General features: G+C 54.2%; 1 protein-coding gene across 10 annotated transcripts in view; it reads left to right on the top strand.

Moving 5' to 3' along the window:
* The window catches only part of FAM178B (family with sequence similarity 178 member B), a 105478-nt gene that overhangs the window by 67975 nt on the left and 11113 nt on the right, over positions 1-26390 (top strand). For 6 of the 10 annotated variants that reach the window (XM_025260654.2, XM_044925593.1, XM_025260652.2 and 3 more), the window contains 2 exons: positions 7114-7201; positions 18331-18456. In XM_025260654.2, coding sequence (XP_025116439.2) covers positions 7114-7201; positions 18331-18456 — 214 coding nt within the window. Of the gene's footprint in view, positions 1-2632; positions 2780-7113; positions 7202-15332; positions 16427-18330; positions 18457-26390 lie in introns of those variants that run through there. The other 4 variants (XM_044925595.1, XM_044925594.1, XM_025260658.2 and 1 more) reach the window with 3 other exon arrangements.

Raw genomic sequence — 26390 nt, 5'->3', positions numbered from 1 at the left:
CGTGGAGTCCTAACCACTGGACCGCCAGGGATGTCCCCTGTGTAGTTATTTTTGGTGTGAGGAGCACTCTTCTGGACTGACAGGGAAATGATAACCCTGGTGAAGAGAGAACAACACCATGTAATTCCTGTTTTGTTTCTGTCTTCTTTGTGAAGGAGCCTAATTTTTCACCTGGACTGGAATATTGATCAAAGGGGATTGCAGCCTGTAATAGCAGGGGGAGACAGGATGGCAGCATCTAACTGGGTGGGGTGAGTTGAGGTCCCCTCCACATCTGTCTGTCCTGCACGATGTGGGGGTACCCTGACTCCACAGAGACCTCTGGGGAAGGGAGAGCTCCCCGGGGTATGAAGAAGAAGGGTGTCCTTCTTCACTCAGCGCTGTGGACTTGACGTGTTCCTCAACAGAACTCCCCAGGGGAAAGCCTGTGAGCGCATACATAGAAAAGGAAGCCCTGCTTTCTAGGGTTCCTAAGAATAAATCATGCCAGCCTAGTTGCATTTAGTTTTTGATAGGCTAACCAGAATACCCTGGAGAGGGCTATCTGGATTCTGTAGGGCATTTGATGGAGACGCACATCCTGTCTTGCCACAACATACAGAAGCGTGGGCTGAAGAGTGATGTCCAATTAGACGGACTCGTCGTTGGAAGGTGCCACTGGCCATCAGAGTCCACCTGGAGGACAGGTCCCAGCACCACCCAGAGCTCTGTCTCCACTGACAGGTGGGCCAGCACAGACCCAAGGTCTTGGATGAGGCCATTAACAGAACAGTGGTCGGGTTCATACATAACATGAAGGCAACTAACAGCAAAGATTCCCGAAGATCTCAGAAGACCATAATGATGGGCTGAGTGGGAGAGAGGCTGAGCTGCACAATGAAGAACAGGATCTAGGAAATGGGGCTGGGCAGCCAGGTGTGTGAACTAGACTCTGGGCTCAACCTGTCAAGAGCGTAGCGTCGAGGGGCTCCCCCCAAAATAAGGGTCCACTTCAGTTCTGAGAGCCTTGCTTGATGAGAAAGAATGTCAACAACCTCAAGGGCTTTCAGAAGAACCCACCCACAATGGCAAGAAGATTCCAAAAGACAGAAGAGTAGCTGTTGCACCAGAGGGAAGGGATAGTGTGTGAAGTATGGCAACTTTTATATATATATATATTTATTTATTTGTGCTGGGTCTTAGTTGCAGCATGTGGAATCTAATTTTCTGATCAGGGATCGAACCCAGGCCCCCTGCTCTGGGAGCGCAGTCTTAGCCACTGGACCACCAGGGAAGTCCCTGGCGACTCTTCTTCAAGTATGCGGAGGCCCTGACTGAATGGACTGATAGGCGGGTCCCGGGACATGAGACCAGGTGACTTTTCAGGTGTTGTTAGGGGTCTAGGTTTCATCATAATACCAGAAAGAGAGAAAGAGAGGGAGGGAGGAAGGGAGAGAGAAGGATGGCAGTCTAGATGTGACTGTGGATGTGAACTTTGTTTGCTAAGGGCAGTCACCTTCTTGTTTGGTTATAATGTACAAGCAGGAGAGGACATATCAGAGGTGGACACTGGGCACTGTGCCAGGTCTGTGCGGCCACCACTGCGCCACCAGCCAGAAGCACCTGCTCCCCTAGAAGGTCCCTGGACCCCTCCCAGGCATTGGCTCTGCGAAAAGAACCACTTTGGCAGCTTTCGTCCCGTGGATTTGTTGTGCTAAGCTTCAGACTCGGGTCCCAGTGGGACCATAGAGTGCTCTGTCTCGTATCTGGCTCCCCTAGCATGGCCAGCACTTGTGGGCGTCAGTCATGGCAAAGCCAGTGATCATAGCAGCTCCTTCGCGTTGCCTGGTGGGAGCCCCCCGCGTGGGTCCGAGGCTGGCTGCATGCCGCCTTCTCTTGCTGTCAGCCCTGTGCTGTGTTCACGTTTGTGCCCCAGCGGGTGTGAGATGACTGGGCAGACGGCTGAGGAGGTGACCCGCACCTCTGAGCCCAGGCCCCCATCTGTCTGCCCGGGTAACACGTGCTCACATGCAAGACAGGAGACTCCAGGGGAAGGACCGGGTGGCAGGTGGCTGAGAGAAGGCAGTGCGGGTGAGGGGGCTTGAGTGGCCCGGGAGCGGCAGGCCCGCTGATGCCCTGGGGCAGGGTGTTGGGCAGTGTTTCCACCGGGAACCAGCCGCTGTGGTTGCTTCCTGAACTGCCCTGGAGACATGGAAAAGGCCGCTCACACGTTTGGCCAGATGCCCGATGGCCTTTCTGGGCAGTTCAGCTTCGGCAGGGCCTGGTTCCCGTCTGAAGAGGCTGCGTTGACCTGTGTGGTGGTCCTGGCACCCTCCTGGCCCTTGCGGGCATGGGGCCTTTGCTGCCCCCAGGGCTCCAGCAGGCTGCCCCTCGCAGGACCTGGGGGGAGAGGGGCTGGAGGCTGGGAAACTGAGCGCCTGTGCTCCACGTCTGACCGGGCTCTGCTTTCGGTTTGGAAAAGTCATTTCCAAACCTCCCTGCGCCTTAGGTCCCTCCGTGTGCTGATCCAGCGTCCTGGTCTTGCAGCGGCCCGCGGGGGTGGAGGGGGCAGGCCGCTGAAGGGGCCTGGCCTGGTGTGAGCGCAGTGGGCTGAGCCCGTTGCCTTATATGACAGTAGCTGGGAAGGTTCCAGGGCTTTCTGCGTCCTCCTTTGTCCGCCTGTTCCTGGGAGGCCTCCCGGGTGGGGTCAACCTCCAGAGCCGCAGGCCTCGCCCCACTCCCACCCTCCTCCCTGCCCCCGCCCCTGCTTGCGCCCTGCGCAGTTTGGGTGGTGTTTGGGGTGAGTCTTGGCTTTTCCTCCTCTGACCAGTGACTTCTCAGTGTAAAATTGAAAACCGGTCCTGTCTCCCTGTCTGTGTCCCAGTGGGAACTGAGAGGGCAGGGGACTGTGTTTAGAAGGCAGAGAAGGGCCTTGGGGATGAAAGGCAGTGGGCAAGCAGGGAACGCCGCCCGCAGATGTGGGTTTCTTTCATCCATTCGTCCCCTCGGTGCTCTTTCTAGCGCTTTGCTCTTTATTTTTCACCCCCGGACAACAGCTCTGTCCGCCTCTTTTTCCTGGAACCAGCCCTGGCTCTGCCTGCACCCCCATCCAGGGTCGGCCCCTCCCTTCCCGCTGTGGGCAAGAGCGCTCCCGAAGGCTCGGATTTGGGTTAATGAAGCCCAGATGCTGGACTTCTGACTCCCGCTGCAAGTTCGCCTTGCAGCAGCGGCTGGAGGGGCTGCAGGGTCCGTCTACCTCCCACTGTGCTCCGGCCCGGCCGGGCTGGCGGGGAACAGCTGGAGAGCAGGTTCTGGCCGAATGTGCGGCGGTGGTGGGCGGAGCCCAAGGAGAGACGGGGTGGAGCTCCGGATGTGGGGCGGGGTCCTGCCTGCCTTCACCCGCAGGAGGCTGGTATGGGGGCTCGCTGGATGAGGGGCTCTTGCTTTCTGTTTCTTGGCGGAGTCCAGATGGGATTGCCTCTCCCCAGGACTCAGGTGGTCGGTGGGAACACTGATGCGCTCTGCAGAGGGAACCGGGGTCAGAGAGGGCCCTGCGCTGCCTAATGGCAGCTCTTCCCAGTCCAGGATGGCTGATCTTTCTCAGGGACTCCAGATACAACACCAAGATCACATGCGAGGAAGTTATGCTAAGGAATTATTCCTTGTCTGTAGGATATTATTATTCCTTATCTATAAGAAATTCAAATTTAACTGGGCATCCTATATCATCCTATAACTCTGGAAGATAGGGACAGGGAGGCCGGCATGCTGCCAGTCCATGGGGTCGCAGAGTTGGACACCACTTAGCGACTGAACAACAACAACCACCTGTATTTTTATTGGCTAAACTGGGCAATCCTTACCCCACCCCCACCCCCGCCCAGCTGAACTTCTTTAAGTAATCCTTCTATTGAATTGCAGCATACAAACAGAACACCGACTGTAAGTGTGTGCTCAGCGAGTTTTCACAAGTCCAACACACGCAGCACCCAGAACGAAAGGAGGGGATTCCCCTGCGGTCCAGTGGTTAGGGCTCATCACTTTTCACTGCTGGGCACAGGTTCAATCCCTGGTCGAGGAACTAAGATCCTGCAAGCCATGTGGTGCGACCAAAAAAAAAAGAAAAGAAAGTGAAACGCGAACAGAACCTGCCCCCCACCAAGGATAGCAGGATCCGCGCTTTTGTACTTAATCATACACATGTAGTCTTTTGTAATGGCTTCTTCCGCACAGCGCTGTGAGGTCACCCATGCTGCTGGGTGGAAGGAATCCTGGCTCATCCATGGTTGTTGAGTGCTGCAGATGGAGTCCAGTCGTCTGTCCATTCGTGGACCGACATTGCACGTCTGCCTCTCTGTTTTTTCCTAAGTCGTATCTCTGTGCCAGGGAGGAGGACTGCTGGGTTGTGGGTGAGCAGGTCTCACCCGGCAGGTGACCGAGCTGGGTGTGCGTGTTTGTGTCCCCTCCAGCTGTGTGGGAGCGCCCCCTGCTCTTTCTCACGTCTGCCCTTCTGGTAAGGGGCACTGCTGCCTGATGCTGTTTTTTGTTTGTTTTTTTAAATCAAGAGCTTCTTGCATTGTTGATTTCTCTGATTTTCTTGAATAAGAATATAAATAAGGTGCCTGCTTCAGGTACCACCTGCTCAGCCCCATGGGAGTTGGCAGAGGCCATTCCCACCTCCGTTCCCCACCACCCAGGAGCTCCGCACCCCCGCCACATGAGGCCAGGGTGGACGCAGGCCCTGGGGGAGTTGCAGGGGTGCCTTCAGCCCCGCTGAGGGGGCGCCAGGCTCAGTCCTGCCTCCCCCAAGTACTTCTTTGGGGAGACACCATTTCTGAGGACTGCCTGCAGCCTGCTGTCCCCTTGTGCCACCCTTCTGTTCCTTGTGGGGTCCTTTTGGGATGGGGGCGGGGGCGCCCGCGGGGTCCCTCCAGCCGTGTTGCTACTCAAGGGCATGTCTCCTCTATGGAGCTGGTTCTGACCCAAGTGTTTTCCACCATGTTCCTTCAGTTTCCTCCGGCTCTAGGGGACACAAATGCGCACACCCACCTCGGTCGCCGGGCTTTCTGGTGATAGCTTTCTGTGGGAATTAGAGACTGTGGCCACAGCAGAATCCATGTCAGGGGCTGACCTCTGCTGCCCGTGGGGGCCACAAATGTGTGGAAGTGTGAGGAAGATGTAACCCTCCCACCCCTCCTCCCGTCGCCCCCTCCAGCCCCTCCTGGCCACTGCCACCCCCAGTCCCATCCTCTGGTCTCTACTCCCCTCTTCTCTCTCCCCTTACTCACCCCAACCCTCAGGGACCCATGAAAGCCAGAGCCCGACTAAGTCAAAGATCTCTCTTGGTAAATGTCACATTGCACTTGAAAATATGTGGGTTATTTTCACTTATCTTTCGATACTGATTTGTAATATAATTCCACTGATAACAGATTCTATGATTTTAATACCTTTAGACCATGAAAAGTTTGCGCCTTGTTTTATGTCCCTGGATATGTTCCAGTATCTCCTAGTTAATAGTCTATGGAAACTTGAATTTGTATCCTACTTGCGTGAAAATTATGTAAATCTTAATGCTATTGGATTGGTTTGTGGTGCTTTTCAGGTCTACTGTATCCTTCTACTTTTCTGTATATCCATTCTATTAATTTTTGAGAATTTTATATTGAAACTCGAATTAAAAATCTTAATCTACTTAAAAAGTCATTGTAATACATAGTGATGGTGGTGGTTTAGCCACCGCCGTGTCTGCCTCTTTGCGACCCCATAGACTGTAGCCTGCCAGGCTGCTCTGTCTGTGGAATTCTCCAGTCAAGAATACTGGAGTGTGTTGCCACTTTCTTCTCCAGGGGATCTTCCCTACCCAGGCATCAAACCCTGGTCACCTGTGTTGCAGGTGGATTCTTTACTACTGAACTACCAGGAAAGCCCCACTATATCGTGGCTGCTGCTGCTGCTGCGGCTGCTAAGTCGCTTCAGTTGTGTCCAACTCTGTGCGACCCCATAGACGCAGCCCACCAGACTCCTCTGTCCACGGGATTCTCCAGGCAAGAAGACTAGAGTGGGTTGCCATTTCCTTCTCCAAATATATCGTGGAGCTATGTGTAACTTTGTTCTGTATTTTCCAAGTCTCCTGTAAATGTGTTATCATATTTTCATAATTTAAAAAATAAAATAGAGAAAAAATCAGAGCCATAAACATTAGCATCTGAAATCCCCATTATAAGGCTTTACTACAGAAGAGCCGGTACCCACTCCACCCTGAGGGAATCAGTCAGGACTGGTGCTAGTCTTAGAAGCACAGCTCAGACTTGCTGAAGAAGCAAAGGGGACTTTATCCGCTGACTGCATAGGTCTGGGGGTTGGAGGCTTCAGGCAGGGAGGGCTCTATCTCTACTTGCTTCATCCTCCAGCCTCCCTCACCCCTGCCCCAGCCCCCCAGAGAGGCAGGGTGGGCACCAGTGACTATAGAAGCCCCTCCTGACAGATTAGTGGCCCTGCTGGAAGAGCACTCACTCTACTAGTTCCAGTCGAAACCCCGAGGCCCCTTCGCAGTGGCTTGAACACAGGGGCTGATGGGCCAGGCCCGGCTCACGTGCCCACCTGGGAACCTGAATCTGGGCTGGGGGTGGGACTGAGGGGACTCTCCAAAGAAAAGTCACTGGATACTGGGTGGAAAAAAACCAACAAAATGTGGCCTCACCAGCCCTGGTCACCCACTTTCTACCACCTTCCACAGGCTGAAAGATCTTAACGCTGCAAAGGAAAAAAAAGACGATGGTCTGTACAGAAGTGGTTGAACGGTATCTCTGTGTAGCACAGACTTATAGAGAAAAAATAAAAAACTAAGAAGAAAAACACTACTATGCTAGCCTCTGAAATCACCACCTTTTTTTTCATTAATTATTTTCTTTTTGCTTATTTTTAAACTTTCCCATCTGGCATGTTTTTTATGACTTCTAAAATAAATCATAAATGCTGGAAACCAAAGGAGAAAGCTAAAATTCCCCAGACAGAGGGGCTCTGCTCCCCTCTCGATGTGTGTCCTACACTTCCCTGCCCACCCACAGACCTTAACCCCCACAAGCCCAGCAGAGTGCATGCCTTCAGTCTCTCTCGCCCCTTCTCCCGCAGGCAGCTTCGAGGCCAGCTCAGCCTCCTGGTCATGGCACGGCTGCTGAACCAGCAAGAGAGGCTCCCTCTCTGGCAGGAGAAGGCCCAGGTAAGTGTTTGCCTCAGCATCCTCTGGGGGCTGGGGGAAGCCGGCCAGCCCCTCCTGCCACTTTTCCTGAAGGTTGGGAGCCTCAGGCCAGGGAAGTTCAAGGTGGGTTTGCCTTTTCTGCTCACATCCTTGCATCTAACAGTCACTTTCTGCATGCCTACTCTGTGCCAGCCACTGAGGATAAAGCAATGAGCTGGGAGCAGGTATTGCTTTTTTTAAAGCTGTGGTAAAATATACATAACATAAAATTTACTATTTTGACTTTTTTTTTTACTACCTTAACAATTTGTGTGTGTGTACGTTAGTTACTCAGTCGTGTCCAACTCTTTGTGTCCCATGGGCTGCAGCCCTGCCAGACTCCTCCGTCCATGGAATTTTCCAGGCAAGAATACTGGAGTGAGTTGCCATTCTCTTCTTCAGAAGATCTTCCCGACGCAGGGATCGAACCCAGGTCTCCTGCGCTGCAGGCAGATTCTTTAACTGTCAGGGCCACCAAGGAATATTTATTCATTTGGCTGCACTGGGCCTTAGTTGTGGATGCTGGATCTTTTTTTTTTTTTCCTCCAAACTTTAAACTTTTTATCCTGTATTGGGGTGTAGCCGATTAACAATGTTGTGGTAGTTTCAGGTGAACAGCAAAGGGACTCAGCCGAACATATAGATGTTCCCATTCTCCCCTAAAGCTGCCTCCCATCCAGGTCACCACATAACACTAAGCAGAGTTCCCTGTGCTACACAGTGGGTCCTTAATGGTTATCCATTTTAAATATAGCACTGTGTACAAATTCATCCCAAACTCCCTAACTGTCCCTTCCCCCCAGCAACTGCATGCAGGATCTTTAATTGCAGCATGCAGGATCTAGTTCCCTGACCAGGGATTGAACCCGGGCCCTCTGCCTTGGGAGCTTGGAGTCTTAGCTGCTTAGCACCAGGGAAGTCCCCATCTTAGCAGTTTTAAGTGCAGAGCTCTAACCATTCTGAAGGACCACTGTCCATCTCCCAGACAGAAACTCCGCACCTGCTGGCCTCCGACTCCCATTCCCTCCTCCCTAGCCCCGGCGTCTATGACATTTTATAGGTGGAAGAACAACAAAGGTACAAACGAATACGGCTATGAACACTGCCTGCTCTCCCATGTCAGCATGCTGGGCGCAGCAGGGGAGGAAGGGTCTTCTTTCTTTTTCCCTCTTCTCTCCAGAAAGCTCTGATTGCAATCTCTTTGCAGCTCAGAGAGCAGTAGTTTAAGGGCCCTGGAGGCAGCGTGGGTCACAACCGCCCAGGATGTGGGGTGGGGGGAGGCCTGGGGGGCCTGCGGGGGAGGTGAGAATGCTCTTACCTGCCTCCAACCCCAGTAGTCTCCCTGGAACCCATAAGACTTGCCGGGGACAGCTGAGCCGTCTAGCTCCACCGCATGAGCCAGGCGAGGCAGTCCCAGGGAAAGGCTGAGTCTGTAGTCACTGGAGGTGCACAAGGCAAGGTGGCATCACCCCTTGGCCAGAGTGCCGAGAATGTTTTGGACCCTCCTGGGGTGGGGTGGCCTGAGAGACCACAGTCACAGTGCAGGAGCTCAGAAAGGTGACTGGTTGGGTGGGCTCATCCAAGTGGGCCCTGGCTTTGCCCCGGCTGCCCCCTCTGCCTTTCATGCTTTTCCCCTGCAAAATGCGCAGGGCAAGCTTGGCAGGAGCTTCTGGTCACTTCAGTTCCAGTTGAAGTGTCACCTCCTCCAGGAAGCCTTTCCTGACCACCCAACCCAAAGTGCCCTGGCATCAGCACCCTATTTGAAAGTACTCATGGTGCTCACCGGGCTTCCCTGGTAGCTCAGCTGGTAAAGGATTCACCTGCAGGAGACCTGGGTTCGATCCCTGGGTCAGGAAGATCCCCTGGAGAAGGGAATGGCAACCCACTCCAGTATTCTTGCCTGGAGAATCCCATGGATAGAGGAGCCTGGTGGGCTACAGTTCATGGGGTCACAGAGAATCGGACGTGACTAGCGATTAAGCACACACAGCACATGATGCTCACCTCCTGAATTTTTTTTTAATTTATTCAGGGTCTATGTTACACACAGAGAGACACACACAAACACACACACACCCAAGAGCAGCTCCCTGAGTGCAAGGACCAAATGGTCTACGCTCACTCGTGCTTGTCAGCTCCTAGCATAGTACCTGGCACACACAGGACCTCAGCACACACTCGTGGACTGAGGGAACCCAGGGCTGAGCTCCAGGGTGTTCAAGGATGGTTCCCCAGGCAGAGAGCTTAGGAAGGACAGTGAGGAGTTGAGGGGTGGCCTGCACACAGGGCCTGATGACAGAACCTCTGTGAGAAAGAGGACGGAGGGACCAGACAGGTGCAGGGCAGGCAGAGATGCAGTGGGAGCGAGACCAGCGGTCCCAGGAGGCCCCGGGCGACGGGGGCAGCCTAACAGACAGGCACTGCAGGGCAGCCTGTGAACTCTGCAGAGAAGCGAGAGCAGGTGCGAGGCCAGAGTGTCGAGATCAGAAAAGGCAGGACCGGCCGCAGGTGGTGGGTGGGAGTAGCCACCTTCTGGCGGCACTTGGCAGCAACCGGGAAAACACAGGCTGGCTAGAGCGTCAGGGCCAGGTCAAGGCTTGGGGTTTTGTTTTGATTTGGTTTTTGGCTGGAGCTTGTGCAGGGGAGGGTGTGGGGAGCGTAATGAAGGCCGGAGAGGGTGAGGAGAGTGGTGTGGGGGGAGCACTGGGGGTCTGGGCCTGGGGGGGACCCGCAAGGGAGGCAGTTGAGCAGGGCTGGCGGGGGCGGGAGGCAGGCCTCCCCCGGGGAGAGCTGGCCTGGGTGCTCCCAGCCTGTCCGGCCAGGCCCAGCCCTGCCCCTGTGGGTCCCAGCTCCACAGCCGTCCTGCCACACCAGTCACCCACCTGCCCGCATGCCCACCGTGCATTCATGAAACCCCAGTGGTGCACCTCTCGTGTGCAGGCTCCGCACCCGGAGACGACCTCAAAGGAGAGGCTGTGAGCGAGCCAGGTTGAGGACACAGTGACTAATTCTGGCCCAGGCAGCCAAGTGGCTTCCAGAGGCGCCCTGAACCAGGTCCTGAAGGGTGAGTCAGTGCTTGTGCAGAGGAGCTGGGACCGTCAGCAGGCGGGCAGCGCAGCGCGTGCAGACCCACGCCAGACGGGAGGGGGCGATGGACCGGCCGGGTCTGCCTCAGCCATCCCTCCCGTGTGCTTCCCCGTCTGTCCTCCCTGCAAGCCCAGGGCTGCCGCACGGCCTCCTCCCAGGTCTCCGGGCTGCAAGCACTCCCCTTTCCAGTTGGGCCTGTCAGACGGTTCCTTAGGAGACACGCCTTCGAAGGGTCACCTCAAGCCCAGAGCCACCCACGTCCCGCCCACATGCCCCCTTTCCCCACTTCTCCTCGAAGCCCTGGCTGCCAGGGCTGCCCCCACCCTCCTCACAGGCCAGCCTGGCTGCCCTCTGCTCGCGGCTTTGTGCCCAGGGCACTTCTTCCTTTCCACCCATCACATGCCAACCAGAGTGTTGGCTCTAACGTGCCACGGAGCACAGCTGAGCTCCGGTGCCCTGTACAGGACTCGCCTCTCGCAGCAGCCCCAGGTGGTCAGGTCTGGTTCTCTTGTCCCCGCTTTGCTGTTGTCCAGTCGCTCAGTCACGTCCCACTGTTTGCAGCCCCATGGACTGAGGCACACCAGGCTTCCCTGTCTTTCACCATCTACTGGACTTTGCTCAAATTCATGTCCATTGAGTCAGTGATGCCATCCACATTTACAGATAGGGAAACAGAGGCAGGTACAACTAGGAAATTTCTCAGGGTCACGAGGTGGGAGAACCGTGAAGCTAGGATGCAAAACCCAGGTGCCCTGACTGCAGAGTCTGTGCCCTGGACCCCTGCAGCGTGCCGCCTCTGCTCGTCCAGCCCCTTCCTCCTCGGCTCCCATTGTGGGGACAGCCTGAACCATACCTGCTGCTTCATGCCGATGCACCCAGCTGGTGCCTTGAACTTTGGTCCCAGACGGCAGACAGGAGGACAAGGGCCAGCCCTCCCACTTCCTTCATCCATATATACAGGCTTGATTTTTGCTGTTGTTGTTTAGTCACTAAGTCATGTCTGACTCTCTTGTGACCTCCATGGACTGTACCCCTCCAGGCTCCTCTGTCCATGGGATTTCCCAGGCAAGAATACTGGAGTGGGTTGCCATTTCCTCCTCCGAGGGATCTTCCCAGCTCAGGGATTGAATCTCTGTCTTACTTGCTTGATAAACCTTAGCAGTTGATTCACCGTGAAGGGCAGTTCAAGGGGTGATAACGGGCTCACCAGAGGAGAGGGTCTGGGGTGAGTGCCCAGGCAGGGGCTTTTGGGGCATTGCTGGGCAGGAGGAGCCCCCAGGGCCTGGATGGGTTGTGTTTCTGTCTGAGGCTGCAGCCTAAGGCCCCAGGAGCAGAAGCGGGTGCTGGAGAACTGAATCTGAGGGACAGGACTTCTGTAGGTGGTCAGAATGCACCAGCCCCAAGGCTTGCATCTTCCAGGAGAGTCTTAGGATCAAACTGCTTCTTTCTTGTTGTTCCTGCGAATCCTGAGAATAACCCAGAAACAGCAGGGTTTGGACTCCAGGCACCAGTGTGCTCCAGACACAACTCAGGGCGTGGAAGACACAGCCCTGAACAGAGCTCAGTCCTTCCCTCCTAGAACTCTCCGGGAGACAGACACAGGCACCAAGAGAGAAGCAAATCTTTGGCATTCCAGATGGTGCTAAGTGCTGTGGAGAAAAATAAAGCCCGATAAAGAGGAGAAGGGAGGAGAAGGGAGTGTTGGGAGAAGACGCTGCTTTATAGTAATGAACAGAGAAGGGGACATCTGAGCACAGACCTGAAGAAGTCACACAGGTTTCCTGGGGGAAAGACATTCCAGGCAGAGGGAACAGCATGTGTAAAGGCACTGGAGCAGACAAAGGCCTCTTAGATTAGAGAAAAAGCAAGGCCAGTGTGGCTGGAGCAGAGGGCTGAGAGTGGAGTAAGAGGCGTTGAGGCCAGAGGGGTAAGTGGGGACTCAGGAGAGAGCTTGACTTCCGTGCCAAAGTGGAGAGCTGCAGGAAGGTGTTCATAACAGGAGAGACATAACTTGATTCATAAAAGTCTTTTACAGTTACACTGGCTGCTGCATTGAGACTAGACTGTTAGGGGTGGGGTGTGTGCATGCCGGGTCCCTTCAGTCATGTCCAGCTCCGTGTCACTACATGGGCTGTGGCCTCCCAGGCTCTTCTGTCTATGGAATTCTCCAGGCAAGAATACTGGAGTGAGTTGCCATGCTCTCCTACAGGGGATCTTCCGGACCCAGGGATCGAACCTGCATCTCTTTTGTCTCATGAATTGGCAGGTGGGTTCTTTACCACTAGCGCCCCTAGGGTGGGGTAGAAGAAGACAGTTGCAGTAATCCTGGTAAGAGCTGTTGGCGATGTAGCCTGGGGAGATGGTGACGGAGGTGGTGAGCAGGTTAGGTTCTTGGCGCATTTCCCAAGTACAGCCAGCGGGAAGTAAAATGTAAGAGAAAGGAGACGTGGAGGGCTCCAGAACCTGTGCAACTGGCAGGATGGAGAAGCCCTTTACTAAGACAGGCAAGATACAGGCAGAACAGGTTTGGAGAGAAATCGGGAGTTTCTTTCTTATCCCAGGCCACCTTTTGCAACATCATAAGCCTCTTTTTTCAAGCCATGCCTTCCAGTCTGGAGTTTGGAAAATATAGGCTTCAAATGGCTGAAATCAAGGGGGACAAAGAGTTGGATCTATTGTGGAAAGACCAGCTGCAGACCTGACCTGCTATTCATTTGTTCACTCATTTAGCAAACACATATTAAGCACATACAGTAGCCCCTGCTCTCCACGGGAGGCACAGTGCAGGCTGCTTGTGGGCGCCTGATGAGCCAGGTCATAGTTGCAGCACGCGGACTCTTACTTGTGGCTTATGGGATCTAGTTCCCTGACCTGGGATCGAACCCCACACCCCTTGTATTGAGAACCCCGTCTTAGCCACTGGACCCCTAGGGAAGTCCCACAAATTATTTATTTCTGAAATTTTCCATTTAACATTTTCAGATCTTGGTTGACCACGGGTATCTGAAACCATGGGGAGTGAAACTTTGGATAAGGGGGCACAGCTGTGCCAGGGGCCATTGCTATACGAGGCTCTGGGAACACTGCAGGGATCACCCCTGCCCTCGTGGAGCTGACATCCTAGTAGGGACGGACGAGCAGATAATAATAAACATAGCAAACAAGTAAATGGCATCACATATCAGAAGGTGCTAGTTCACTTCAGCCCCTCAGTCGTGTCCGACTCTGCGACCCCATGGACTGCAGCACGCGAGGCTTTCCTGTCCATTATCAACTCCCACAGCTTACTCAAACTCATGTCAATTGAGTCCGTGATGACATCCAACCATCTCATCCTCTGTTGTCCCCTTCTGCTCCCGCCTTTAGTCTTTCCCAGCTCAAGGTCTTTTCAAATGAGTCAGTTTTTCGCATCAGGCGGTTCAAAGTATTGGAGTTTCAGCCTCAGCATCAGTCCTTCCGATGAATATTCAGGACTGATTTCCTTTAGGATAGACTGCTTGGACCTCCTTGCTGTCCAAGGGACTCTCAAGAGTCTTCTCCAACACCAGAGTTCAAAAGCATCAATTCTTCAGTGCTCAGCTTTCTTTATAGTCCAACTCTCACATCTGTACATGACTACTGGAAAAACCATAGCTTTGACTAGATGGATCTTTGTTGGCAAAGTAATGTCTCTGCTTTTTAATATGCTGTCTAGGTTGGTCATAACTTGTCTTCCAAGGAGCAAGCATCTTTTAATTTCTTGGCTGCAATCACCATCTGCAGTGATTTTGGAGCCCCCCAAAATAAAGTCTCTCACTGTTTCCATTGTTTCCCCATCTATTTGCCATGATGTTAGTTTTCTGAATGTTGAGTTTTAAGCCACCTTTTTCACTCTCCTCTTTCACTTTCATCAAGAGGCTCTTTAGTTCTTCTTCACTTTCTGCCATAAGGGTGGTATCATCTGTATATCTGAGGTTATTGATATTTCTCCCGGCAGTCTTGATTCCAGCTTGTGCTTCATCCAGTCCAGCATTTCTCATGATGTACTCTGCATATAAGTTAAATAAGCAGGGTGACAATATAAAGCCTTGACGTACTCCTTTTCCTATTTGGAGCCAGTCTGTTGTTCCATGTCCAGTTCTAACTGTTGCTTCTTGACCCGCATACAGGTTTCTCAGGAGGCAGGTCAGGTAGTCTGGTATTCCCATCTCTTTCAGAATTTTCCACACTTTATTGTGATCCACACAGTCAAAGGCTTTGGCATAGTCAATAAAGCAGAAATAGATGTTTTTCTGGAACTCTCTCACTTTTTCAGTGATCCAGTGGATGTTGGCAATTTGATCTCTGATTCCTCTGCCTTTTCTAAATCTAGCTTGAACATCTGGAAGTTCATGGTTCACATACTGCTGAAGCCTGGCTTGGAGAATTTTGAGCATCACATTGCTAGCATGTGAGATGAGTGCAACTGTGCGGTAGTTTGAGCATTCTTTGGCATTGCCTTTCTTTGGGATTGGAATGAAAACGGACCTTTTCCAGTCCTGTGGCCACTGCTGAGTTGTCCAAACTTGCTGGCATATTGAGTGCAGCGCTTTCAAAGCATCATCTTTTAGGATTTGAAAGAGCTCAACTGGAATTCCATCACCTCCACTAGCTTTGTAGTGATGCTTCCTAAGGCCCACTTGACTTCACACTCCAGGATGTCAGGCTCTAGGTGAGTGATCACACCATCGTGATTATCTGAGTCACGAAGATCTTTTTTGTATAGTTCTTCTGTGTATTCTTGCCACCTGTTCTTAATATCTCCTGCTTCTGTTAGGTCCATACCATTTCTGTCCTTTATTGTGCCCATCTTTGCATGAAATATTCCCTCAGTATCTCTAATTTTCTTGAAGAGATCTCTAGTCTTTCCCATTCGATTGTTTCTCTGTATTTGTTTGCATTGATGACTGAGGAAGGCTTTCTCCTTGCTGTTCTTTGGAACTCGGCATTCAAATGGGTATATCTTTCCTTTTCTCCTTTGCCTTTTGCTTCTCTTCTTTTCACAGCTATTTGTAAGGCCTCCTCAGACAACCATTTTGCCTTTTTGCATTTCTTTTCTTGGGGATGATCTTGAGCACTGCCTCCTGTCCAGTGTCAGAAGGTGCTAACTGCTTGGAAAACAAAAGTCATGCCCGGAAGGGGATTAGCAAGTGCAGGTTCTGTGGGCCCGCAGGATAGACGGGAGGGGGAGGCGGCAGAAGGCTGGAAGAAGGTTGGGGCAGCCATGCAGTGTCAAGTCAGAAGGTCCACGCAGGGCACAGGCTCCGGGAACAGTAGGGACACTTTGGGCCTTGCAGACACTTTCATTACTGACTAGAGGATTTTTGCAGAAACTAGTTCCTGTGGCCTTAGTTTCTGATAAGTGAATATTGAAACTTTTGCAGCTCATAAAGGTCGGGTATCAACAGACATATGAATACGTCTCTGGTCAATAATATGTTCAGGTCCTGGCCTTCTCCACTGAGCTAACAAAAGTAGCTGCTGGGGTCTGAGCACAGGAATGACCGCTGTGTGGACAGTTGCCTGGCTGGGAACGGTCTGCTGCCTCTAGCCAGACGAACCGCTGAGGCCAGCGGAGGCCTGCCTTTTTGGGTGATAGTTTGCTTCTTGCCCGGGGATGTCTGTCCTGAAGGGCTGACTGTTTGCAGAGACAGCTCTCAGCAGTAGGGGTGGAGCGGGGATACGTGCTGGTCAGAGCCTGGCCCTGCCGGGGACCCACGCAGCCCAAATAAGTCCTCATCCCAGAGAAGGGTGTGTCTGCTGGAGAGGGAACGGCTGGGGCTGCCAGAGCTGGGAACAAAAGAGAATAAGCAATCAGAAGGCAGCAGCTTGCCATGCTGAGCAGAGCGAAGCTGTTTTCCTGGAGTGAGAGGAAAAACGTGGGAGCAGCCAGCCCGCTGCCCTGTGGGCCCCTGCCTGCCCCCGCCCCTGCCCAGGGTCCTGGCCGGGGTGGAGCTGCCGGCCGGAGGGCTGCTTCTGGGGCTGTGGGCTGCTAAGCTCGCCCTGTGCGTGCACAGCTGTGAGCCCGGAGCAGGCAGGACTGTTGTGGAAACTATCCGCAGACTTGGAAGGCCTGAGCAAGGCAGCACAGCCCTGGTTTTGGTGAGAATCCAGATGGTGCCTGTCTTCGCCAAAAACCTCCCCGCTCTGTCTCCCTGCTGCCCGCTCTCCCTTTCTGCAGGGATCAGACACTCAGCCAAGAAGTCCTGGCCGCCTTCCAGCAGCCAAGGGCCCCGGGCCTGACTCCTAGCCCTCACCCAGCCCAGCTGCTCCTGTGGGCTGTCTCAGCCCATGACTGGCCGAGGTGCTGAGCAGGTGTCTGCGGCTGAGCTGGGGAGGAAGCCAGGTGTGCCGGACTGGGCTGTGATCAGGCGGGAGCTGGCCCAGGGCTTAGCCCTCGCCCTTTGGGCCAGCCCACACCTGCTACATCTGAAGAGATGGCGCCTTTGTGAACCTCCCTGGCCCCACACCTTCGTTCTGGGTCCTCCCTCCCCAGGGCTATAGGCAGCCTCAGAGGGGCCCAAGACTTGCCTGCCTTCTGGAGCCCCAGCCTTCAGTCAGCCCTGGGGCAGCTGGTTGTCCTTGCTGGGGCCCAGTTGAGACTGCCGAGACCAGGTGCAAGGGCTGGGCAGGAACGGTGGCCTGCTGCAGACCCCTGACTTACGAAGCTGCGTGTGCCCACGTTCACAGAAGGTGGGCGGTTTAGGTGCAGGGCAGGGCGGCTAGCAGGCCCAGTGTCATAATAACCAAAGGGCACCGTATGGACCTCCTGGGGAATCCCATTCCAACAAAACAACTGCGTGCAGACATTGTTGAGACGATCAGAGAAACCCGAGCACAGGTGTGGGGTCGTGTAAGGAATGCTTGTTAGTTGTGTTGGGCAAGAGAATAATGTGATTACTTTACAAGGGGAAAAAAGTCCTTATCCTTTTCTGTTAGAAGATCTTTGTGGGTAAAACGATCTGAGGTTTAGATTTGCTTCTAAATTCTCTGGAAGGAAAAAGGTTGGAGGGGTTGGGGAGGATGTGATGAGTGCAGTCACCATTCACATTCAGACATGGGCTGGGGGCAGTTCTCAGCCTCTTTTCTTTCAAGAGCATTGAAAGCCCTGTGTTGTTGTTGTTCGGGTTCTAAGTCACGTCTGACTCTTAGCGACCCCGTGGACTGCAGCACGCCAGGCCTCCCTGTCCCTCACCAACTCCCAGAGCTCACTCAAACTCATGTCCATCAAGTCGGTGATGCCATCCAACCACCTCATCCTGCGTCGTCCTCTTCTCTTGCTTTCGATCTTTCCCAGCATCAGGGTCTTTTCCAGTCAGCCAGCTCTTTGCATCAGGAGGCCAAAGTATTGATGTTTCAGCACTAGTCCTTCCAATGAATACTGAGTTGATTTCCTATAGGATTGACAACCCCCATAGTAACCAGTGGGCTTGAGCAGCAGCAGCTCAGAGTTGGGAAGGTCTTGTCCGGCAGGGGCGGAGACCCTCGTTCTGGTCTTGTTTCTTCTAAACCGAGTGTCTGCTCAGTCCCGGGCTGTGGATTAAAGCGCTTGCGCGTCCTCCTTCACTTGTCTGAAGCAGCAGCCCCCAACCTTTTTGGCACCAGGAACCAGTTTTGTGAAAGAAAGTTTTTCCATGGACTGGTTGAATTGAAGGGGCGGGGATTGGGGATGACTTGAACGCATTACATTTATTATGCACTTTATTTCTATTGTTACATCAGCGCCACCTCGGATCATCAGACATTAGATCCCAGAGGTTGGTCTCAAGGATGCTTGCCCTGGGCCAGGCCCTAGGAGCACGTGAGCCTCCTCCCCCGGGAAGAATGGGGGAGCTTGTCTCCACTCCACAGCTGGGGACAGGCTCCAAGAGGCCACACAGCTCCCAAGGGAGAGGAGCCAACGGTCTGGCTCCAGAGCCCATATTCCTGCCAGCCGGAGTATCCCCGCCATGCATCCCCGAAGCACCCCAAGAACTCGTGAGTGACGCCCCCTCTCTCCTCCCCAGCTGTCCTCGCTCTGCCAGCTCCTGAGCCTCATGAGGCCATCATCCCTGAGGTGGTACCTGGGCCCTGAGACCATGCTGCCTGGCCAGGAGCAACAGCCAAAAGCCAGTGCCCAGCTCGACCACAAGGTGAGCACCCAGCCCCTGCCCGCCTCCACCAGGGCGCCACCCCAGGGATGGCAGGGCTGTCCACACGGCACAGCCTCGGGGGCTTAAGGCTGCCATTCCCAAAACTCCTGCTGCACAGGACCACGCCCGACCAGCTGCTCCTGCCCACCTCCACAGAGCCTGTCCCTGGCGCCCCTCACAGAGGTGGCATGCTGTGGGCACAGGCACGCAGGCTTGTGGGGTTTGCTGCGTCCTTTGCAGCCTGGCGTGGCTTTGTTGGAGAGGACACAGGAACTGAATTGCTGGTGAGGGGAGTGGGGTGGAAAGGAGTGCTGTAGACAAGCAACACAGGGAACATTCTCACGCACGAAGCTGCCTGTTTCTGGTGATCAGAGCCAAGTCTAGCTCCCTGTTCCTATTTCTGTGGTCCTCACTAAGGCCGAGTCCTAAGCTTTCCCAGTTCTTCCGAAGTGGCCTCCCAGACCTCACTCAGCTTGCCTGAAAATTAGGCTTGGAGGAAGTCAGGAGCAACAAGGAGCCCCAGAGCCTGCAGGTCGTGGGGCTTGGAATGGTCAGGCCTGTGGCCTCTGGGGTGAGTGTCAAGCCGGGGTGACTGTGTAGGGCCTTCAGGCTGGGATTCCCAAGCTGGGCTCCCTCAATGAGCACCCCCATCCCTCCATCCCTGGGGAATGGGGGATGAAGGATGCAGATAGGCATCTTCCTAATTTCGGAAGGTGGTTAATTCCTAAAGCTCTCCTGGAGGTTGGTTGTTAATGATCAGGAGGCCAGCCTTTGGGCATCATTCTGAAAATCAGATAAGGAATTAATTACTTAATGAACACAAAGGAACTATTAAGAAGATGTGATCACCCCCAGGTGTACGTTCCTCTCTTGGAACATGGAGAGAAGGTTCTCAGCTGAGCCTGACATGAGCACACTTATGAAGCTGCTGCCTCCCAGGAGAGCCTGTCTTCTTTCTTGTCCCTTTCCCCTGAATCTGGAGCCTGTTACAGAGACTGAGTCTGGCTGTTCAGGGATGAGGGGTGCGGGGCTCGAGAACACAGGTGGGGTCAGCCCTTGGGGATGGTACGTCTGAGCAGAACACAAGTGGGCAGGCCCCAGGCCTGGGCTAGAGATGGGAAAAGTGACAGGAAGAAGGGAAGGTTGAGAAAGGAGAGTGGAGGCTTGTGTCTGGTCTGGCCAAGGCACCTTGGGGCCACCCCTGGGCCTCATCTGCCTCGCAGAGGTGGTGTCATTGCCTGGCCAGAGGGTGCCGTTTGGCTCATTGCATTCCAGAGCCCATCTGGTAGGAGATATCCCTTCAAAAGCCTGGGAACAGAGGGGAGTAGCAGGCTCAGGGTATCCTTTTATACTTGAGGATTATTTTCATGCATGTAATCCTGGTGGCTCAGACGGTAAATAATCTGCCTGCAATGCAAGAGACCTGGGTTCGACCCCTGGGTCAGGAAGATCCTCTGGAGAAGGGAACAGCTACCCACTCCAGTATTCTTGCCTGGAGAATCCCATGGACAGTAGAGCCTGGTGGGCTACAGTCCATGGGGTCGCAGAATGTTGGACACGACTGAGCATCTAACAAACTCACGCATGTGAAGGATGCTGTGAAGTGTCCCCTTGGTCGGCTGCCACATTGAAAGGGGCAGGTATGTCTCGACCAGGCGCCCCACACACGTAGGGTATGCTGGTCTAGGGAGTCCAAGGCAGCTCTTGCATGCCTCTGTTGCAGCACGAGCCCATGGGATTGATCCTGGCCCAAGAGGTGGGGAGCCTACACCAGAGGAGGGGCAGGGCTGGTGGGGGGACATGGGGGTCTGCACAGCAATGTGAAGCATCCTGTTTCCCTGGGCTGGGGACTGTTCTGACTGGGAGGGGCTAGGTGGGGCAGGTGACTGGACTCCCGCCACCCAGCCCCACTCCCCACTCAGCTGACTGACTCCTCATTAGGCCCCAGCGTGTTTCATCTTCAAAGGTGATCAGGCTGCTCACCAGCCAAAAGAAGCAGTGGCGTCATCCGCCCTGTTTTACAGGGAGTGGTGGTCGGGGCTCGCTGAGCTTTTATCCGCAGAGCTCAAAGTGTCTGCCTTCTTTCTCCCTGGGGTGCACAGGGGAAACTAAGGCCAGAGTGAGGCTGGCCCAAGGCAACCCAGCCTGGAGAAAAGGGGGACAGGCCCTTCCCAGCACTGGGCCCCATCCCCTGGGCTCCCACTCCCTTCTGTCGAGGAGATTTCCTGCCCAAGGCTGCTGGGTCACAGCCCTTCTCCAGCTCCGGATAAACACTTGTGCCAGCCTCCATCCCACCTCCCCCATCCTGTCTCTGCCTGGGGCTTTGGCCCAGCTCCTGCTTCCCCTGGGAAGCTCCTTCCCGAGAGGCTGGGTGCTCAGATGCCCATGGCATGACTCTCTCTCCTCTCGGATTCCCTGGCTTTGCAGTTGTCCCCTGACTTGTCTGTCTCCCCGGCTAGACTGTGGGCACAGCTGCTGTCCCAGCATCGCCTGCCGTGTTTGGCACTAGATGATGGAATGAGTGAAGAAGTGAATGAATGCAGTTGTAAGTCTCCCTGTCTAAACTCTCTTCTTCCACCCGCTCTGGGCCTCGCACCCCTCCACTGGAAAGCGCCCTCCCTCTGCATGCCCTCCGCCCTCAGACCAGCCTTTACCCGCAGGCCCCCTTGTCTTCTGATGTCCCCGTTTCCTTAAGGCTACAAGGGCTGATGGCCTGGGCTGCTTCTGTGGGAGCCCTTCACTTCAGAAGTGTCACCAGCTGACGAGAAAGCCAATCACAGCCAATGTTTGTAATTACAAGCTAGTAAGAGTCCTGCCTAGGACTTCCCAGGTGGTTCAGTGGGTAAGAACCCACCTACCAATGCAGGAGACACAGGAGACATGAGTTTGATCCCTAGCCCCGGTAGCCTATAGAATAAAAAATGGCAACCCACTCCAGTATTTTTGCCTGGAGAATCCCATGGACACAGGAGCCAGGTGGGCTACTGTCCATAGAGTCACAAAGAATTGGACACGACTGAGCGACTTAGCATGATCAGCAGTGTTGTGATCATTTCAGATGCACAGCAGAGCGGCTCACCCATACACACACATCTTTCCGTTCTCCCCCAAACTCCCCTCCCATCCAGGCCGCCACATAACACTGAGCAGAGTGCCCTGTGCTGCACAGTAGGTCCTTGTTGGTTATCCGTTTTAAATATAGCAGTGTGTACGTGTCCATCCCTAAGTATCCCTTCCCCCATCCTTCCCCACCGGCAACCATAAGGTCGCCAAGTCTGTGAGTCTGATTCTGTTTTGTGAGTTCATTTGTATCATCTCTGTAGATTCCACATATAAGTGATGTCATACGATATTTAAAGTGCTTTTGGATAAAGAAGCTGCTCAGCCCCTGGGTGCTTTTGGGGGGGGCGGGGCTGGGCTTGCCTGGTTTGAGAAGGCAGGGTCTCCCAGAGAAGGATCACTGCAGTCAAAGTGATGATCTGGGGACCTGCATGGGCCGGGGCCCTGCGAGTCTGCAGGTGGGAGCGGGTGTCTCAGTGCACGTGTGTGCTCTGGGAGTTGGCCTCCAGGTGCTTCCCTCTGGTCCATGGGCACCAGGTCAACAAGCGGCCTCCATGTGTGTGAGGCTGTCCTTTCGGCTCCTGTGCAGACAGACTTCATGTAACTGGACTCAGAGCAACCAGCTCAGCCATGCAGCTCGGAACCAAGGGTTTCCTGGGGGCTTTCTGTTTTCTTGTAGCTGACATGTGTAAACCATATTTGGCCAGACTGACTTACTCACTTTTATCCAGATGACTGATGCTTTGGTCATGTTAAACTCCACTACATGTGATATTCCTATTGATGGCACTCCCCTGCCCTTTCTGGCTTCTCCCCAGGGCTATCTTCTTCACCGATGCTACCATGAAGGAATCTGGGGTTCTGTTTTCCCCCTAGGGATTTGGAAAGTCTATAGAACCAAGAGGGCTTCCCAGGTGGCGCTAGTGGTAAAGAACCTGCCTGCCAGTGCATGAGGTGTAAGAGACGCAGGTTCGATCCCTAAGTAGAGAAGATCCCCTGGAGGAGGGCATGACAGCCCACTCCAGGATTCTTGCCTGAGAATCCCATGGACAGAGGAGCCTGGCGGGCTGCAGTCCACAGGGTTGTACAGTTGGACACAAGTGAGGTGACTTAGCACACACCACATGTAGAACCAGGGTCTTTATGGTAGGGTGGAGGTTTACCCCTTGGTTTGGTTAAACTCAGAGACTTCGAGGAAGTTAACTATCTCTCATTGTGTAGAAAGAAAACCAAAGGGCATGGAGCCAGGTGTCCCAGGGCCGGGGCTGTGTGGAGCCAGTCCCGTCTCCTCCTCTGCCTCCAGGCTGCATCCTCCTCATGGTCTGACAGTGTCCTCACGGGACAGACAGCCTAGGACCCACTGGAGGTTCTGCCTCTGTGGTGCTCCCTGTCCCCCAGGGCCCAGCTGCAAGAAGCCACCCCACCCAAACTGAGCCTGGCAGTTGCAGGAGCCCCCATCAGCGTCCTCGCTGGGCACGGGGCCTTCGGCCCGCGTCTGTGCTCACAAGGCTTCGGGACGGCTTGTTTATAGGAGAAGTGCGTTCATGGAGAGGTGAAGGGGCGGGGTATGCTCTGAGGTCGGGTAAAGCTCTGGGGTGAACCCCACCCGACTGCATGGATTCCTTTGAACTCACTGCTGGGATTTCTGCACCTCTGCGTATCTCTGCACATCTTCTGCAAAGGGCACGGGCCTGCCACACATGCGTGTGCACATATGTCTTGTGTATGCGTGCGCGGGTGTGTGTGTGTGTCCTGTGCATCCCCTGTATGTATATCTTCATGGTGTGCCCAGGTGTTCATGGAGTTGACAGACAAGTTATACCGCTTTTGCTCCTGCGCCGGCCTGTCCCTGTGTCGGGTGACCCTGCCAAGAGCGGCCTTAAGTGACTGGGGTGTGGTTGGGGAGTTTGGAGAGAGGAAGGGAGGGTGCTGCTGCCCTCGGGCTCTCCAAGCCGCCTCTGCACCGTACACTGTCCCGCAGGCAGGCAGCACCAGCAAGGGGACGTGGAGTCTCTCAGGCTTGGCTGGGGCACAGGCATCTAGCCCCGTGTCACCTAGAAGGGCAGGTGGAGGGGGAAGCCCTCCCTCTCCCTCCCCTCTCTACCTCTCCCTGCACTTTCTGGCCCTTGCCCTGCACCATAGGGAGAGCCGTGCCCACAGGCTTGGGGACCTTGGTCAGGCCAAGAGGAGGAGGGTTGGGAAGAACTGGCTGGTTTTGAAGAATGGGCTGTGGCTATTCTGGACTCCTGAATCCCTTCCCTGGCTAGTCTGTTGTGGGTTCCTCCTCACTTCCTCCAAAACGAGGAACATCTGACATCTTTTGAAATAAACTTCAAAGAGGTGGCCTCTGGGCAGCTGACCCTAAGGGGAGGCCCATGCCCCAGCCACACGTCACAGCCACCTGAGTGGCTGCAGGCCTCTTCAGAGCGGGTACCTCTGAGCATCTGAAGGCACAGGGGGCCAGGGCTGAGACCAACTTTGAATTCCAACTCCCAGGAATTCTGGCTTCTTTGTAAGTGTATGAGCAGGGCTTCAAGTGATGTTATTGAGCTGGGAGGAGAGGCGTGGATTCTGCAGGCAGCTGTTGCTAAGCCCAGCCAGCTGGCCTCCTCGGCAGCTTCTGGGCCTGCTGTCTGCCCTGCCCCACCCTGGGTTCAGTTCTCCTGAGGACCCTTCAAGGGTCCCTCCTTAAGCTCAGTCCTCATCCCAGGTGGGTGACTCATCGGCTTCTGACCTAGCAGCCCACTTCCATCTCTTCCTCCTTCAAGTCCTCCTGGACAACTCTGTGATCGTCTTCCTCCTATTCTTTCTTAGGAAAAAGTGAACCTGAGCGCCTGTCACATCACATTCAAACCCCACCATCCAAGGGCTTTGTCAGCTCACCCTACTCCATCCATGCAGTTCTTCTCTTGTGAATCAAACCACTCCACTTGATTCCGAGCAATGGGTGCCTTTCCCAGAAACCTGCTGTTCTTCCGCCTTTGTTTTTGCTCCTGCTGGTCCTCCTTCCTGGTGATGCCTGGCCCGTCTCTTCTGTCCTTGGTGATCATTGCAGTCTGTTTATTCAGCCCTTGGCTTGTCCGCCCATTTCTTCACACGCCTGAACAGAGTCGCCTTTGAGGGCAGGGGCTAGGGTCTAATGCGCTCACTAAAATGCCTGCCCTGAGCAGGTACAGTCTGGTGAGGAACCCTTCCCCATCTCTGTATACCCAGCCCCACCCACCAGTCTCAAGAATGCCAATGGAGGGGAGCAGGGCCGGCTTGCAGGATCTTAGTTCCCTAACCAAGGATCAAACCCAGGGCCCGGCAGTGAGAGCACACTCTTTGCGACCCCACGGACTGTAGCACACCAGGCTTCCCCGTTCCTCACCATTTCCTGGAGTTTGCCCAAATTCATGTCTATTAAATCAGTGACAACATCCAACCATCTCATCTTCTGTTGCCCTCTTCTTCTTCTGCCTCAGTCTTTCCCAGCATCAGGGTTTTTTTTTTTTCCAATAAATCAGCCCTTCTCATCAGGTGGCCAAAGTATTAGAGCTTTAGCTTCAGCATCAGTCCTTCCAAAGAGTATTCAGGATTGATTTCCTTCAAGATGGACTGGTTTGATCTCCTTGCAGTCCAAGGGACTCTCAAGAGTCTTCTCCAACACCACAGTTCAAAAGCATCAATTCTTCAGTGCTCAGCCTTCTTTATTGTCCAGCTCTCATATCCATACATGACTACTGGAAAGATCATAGCCTTGACCATACAGACCTTTGTCGGCAAAGTGATGTCTCTGCTTTTTAACACACTGTCTGGGTTTGTCATAACTTTCCTGCCAAGAAGCAGTGGTCTTCTAATTTGATGGCTGCAGTCACCATCCACAGTGATTTTAGAGCCAAAGAAAAAGAAACCTGTCACTGCTTCCACCTTTTTCCCTTCTGTTTGCCATGAAGTAATGGGGTCAAATGCCATGATCTTAGTTGTTTTAATATAGAGTTTTAAGCCGACTCCCTAGCTAGGGAGAAGAAAGAGCTTCTGTGCTATATCCTAACAGAGTCCCAGAGTTGAGTGTGGTTGGCTTGGCTTGAGTCGTGTGCTTACCTCTCAGCCAGTCACATAGCCAGGCATACAGTGATTGGCAGGCCTAGACTACTGGAGTCAGGGCTGAAGTCCCCACTATGGGGCACCTTGGCCTGGGTGTTGGGGACAGGAGGCTGGGACTTGACAGAAGGAGGGGATGGGATCCTGGGCGCTGGGAAACCTTAGTGTCCACAGCATCCCTCTGGTCTTCAGAGCCCCATGTGGGAAATGTAAGGAGGGAAGTGCTTCCCAACAACTCAGTGAATAAGAAAGATAAGAAAGAGAAGGCAGGAAGCCACTGCTCCAAGGGGCCTCTCCTCTCCTGGAGGAGGCCTTTACCAGCACCCCGGCTAGTTTCAGGGGCTCCCCGCAGTGCACCCATGCACTGATGCGCTCGCGCACACCCAGACATAGATTCCCAAACAGAGGCACTGAGAATCCCATCCCTCTCAGCGCAGCCGGCAGAGCAGGGCCTCGGTTCCAGATCCCCCTGGGGTCAGGGTCTCTATCCCAGCTGAGAAGCAGAAAGGGCTGCCAGTCCCTGCCTGTCATCTCCCCTGACCCCATGGCCAGCAGGAAGCCAGAAAGGAAGAGTAGGCTGGGTGGGAGCGCGCTCACAAGGGTTTGCCTGCAGCCCCTTGGTTCCTCCCACCCGTGGACGTTGGACGGGGCAGATGCTCCGAGATAAGCCCCTGCAGCAGATCCACAGGAACAAAAAGCCCTCAGCCTTCCTGCTTTTGCCTCAGCTTATCTCTTTCATAGGGCTTCCCTGGTGGCTCAGACAGTAAGGAATCCACCTGCAACGTGGAAGA

The sequence above is a fragment of the Bubalus bubalis genome, chromosome 12 (genome assembly GCF_019923935.1).
Source record: "Bubalus bubalis isolate 160015118507 breed Murrah chromosome 12, NDDB_SH_1, whole genome shotgun sequence".
NCBI classification, from domain to species: Eukaryota; Metazoa; Chordata; class Mammalia; order Artiodactyla; family Bovidae; genus Bubalus; species Bubalus bubalis.
The sequence above is the reverse complement of the archived record's forward strand: the minus strand, read 5'-3'. Positions and strand labels throughout refer to the sequence as shown.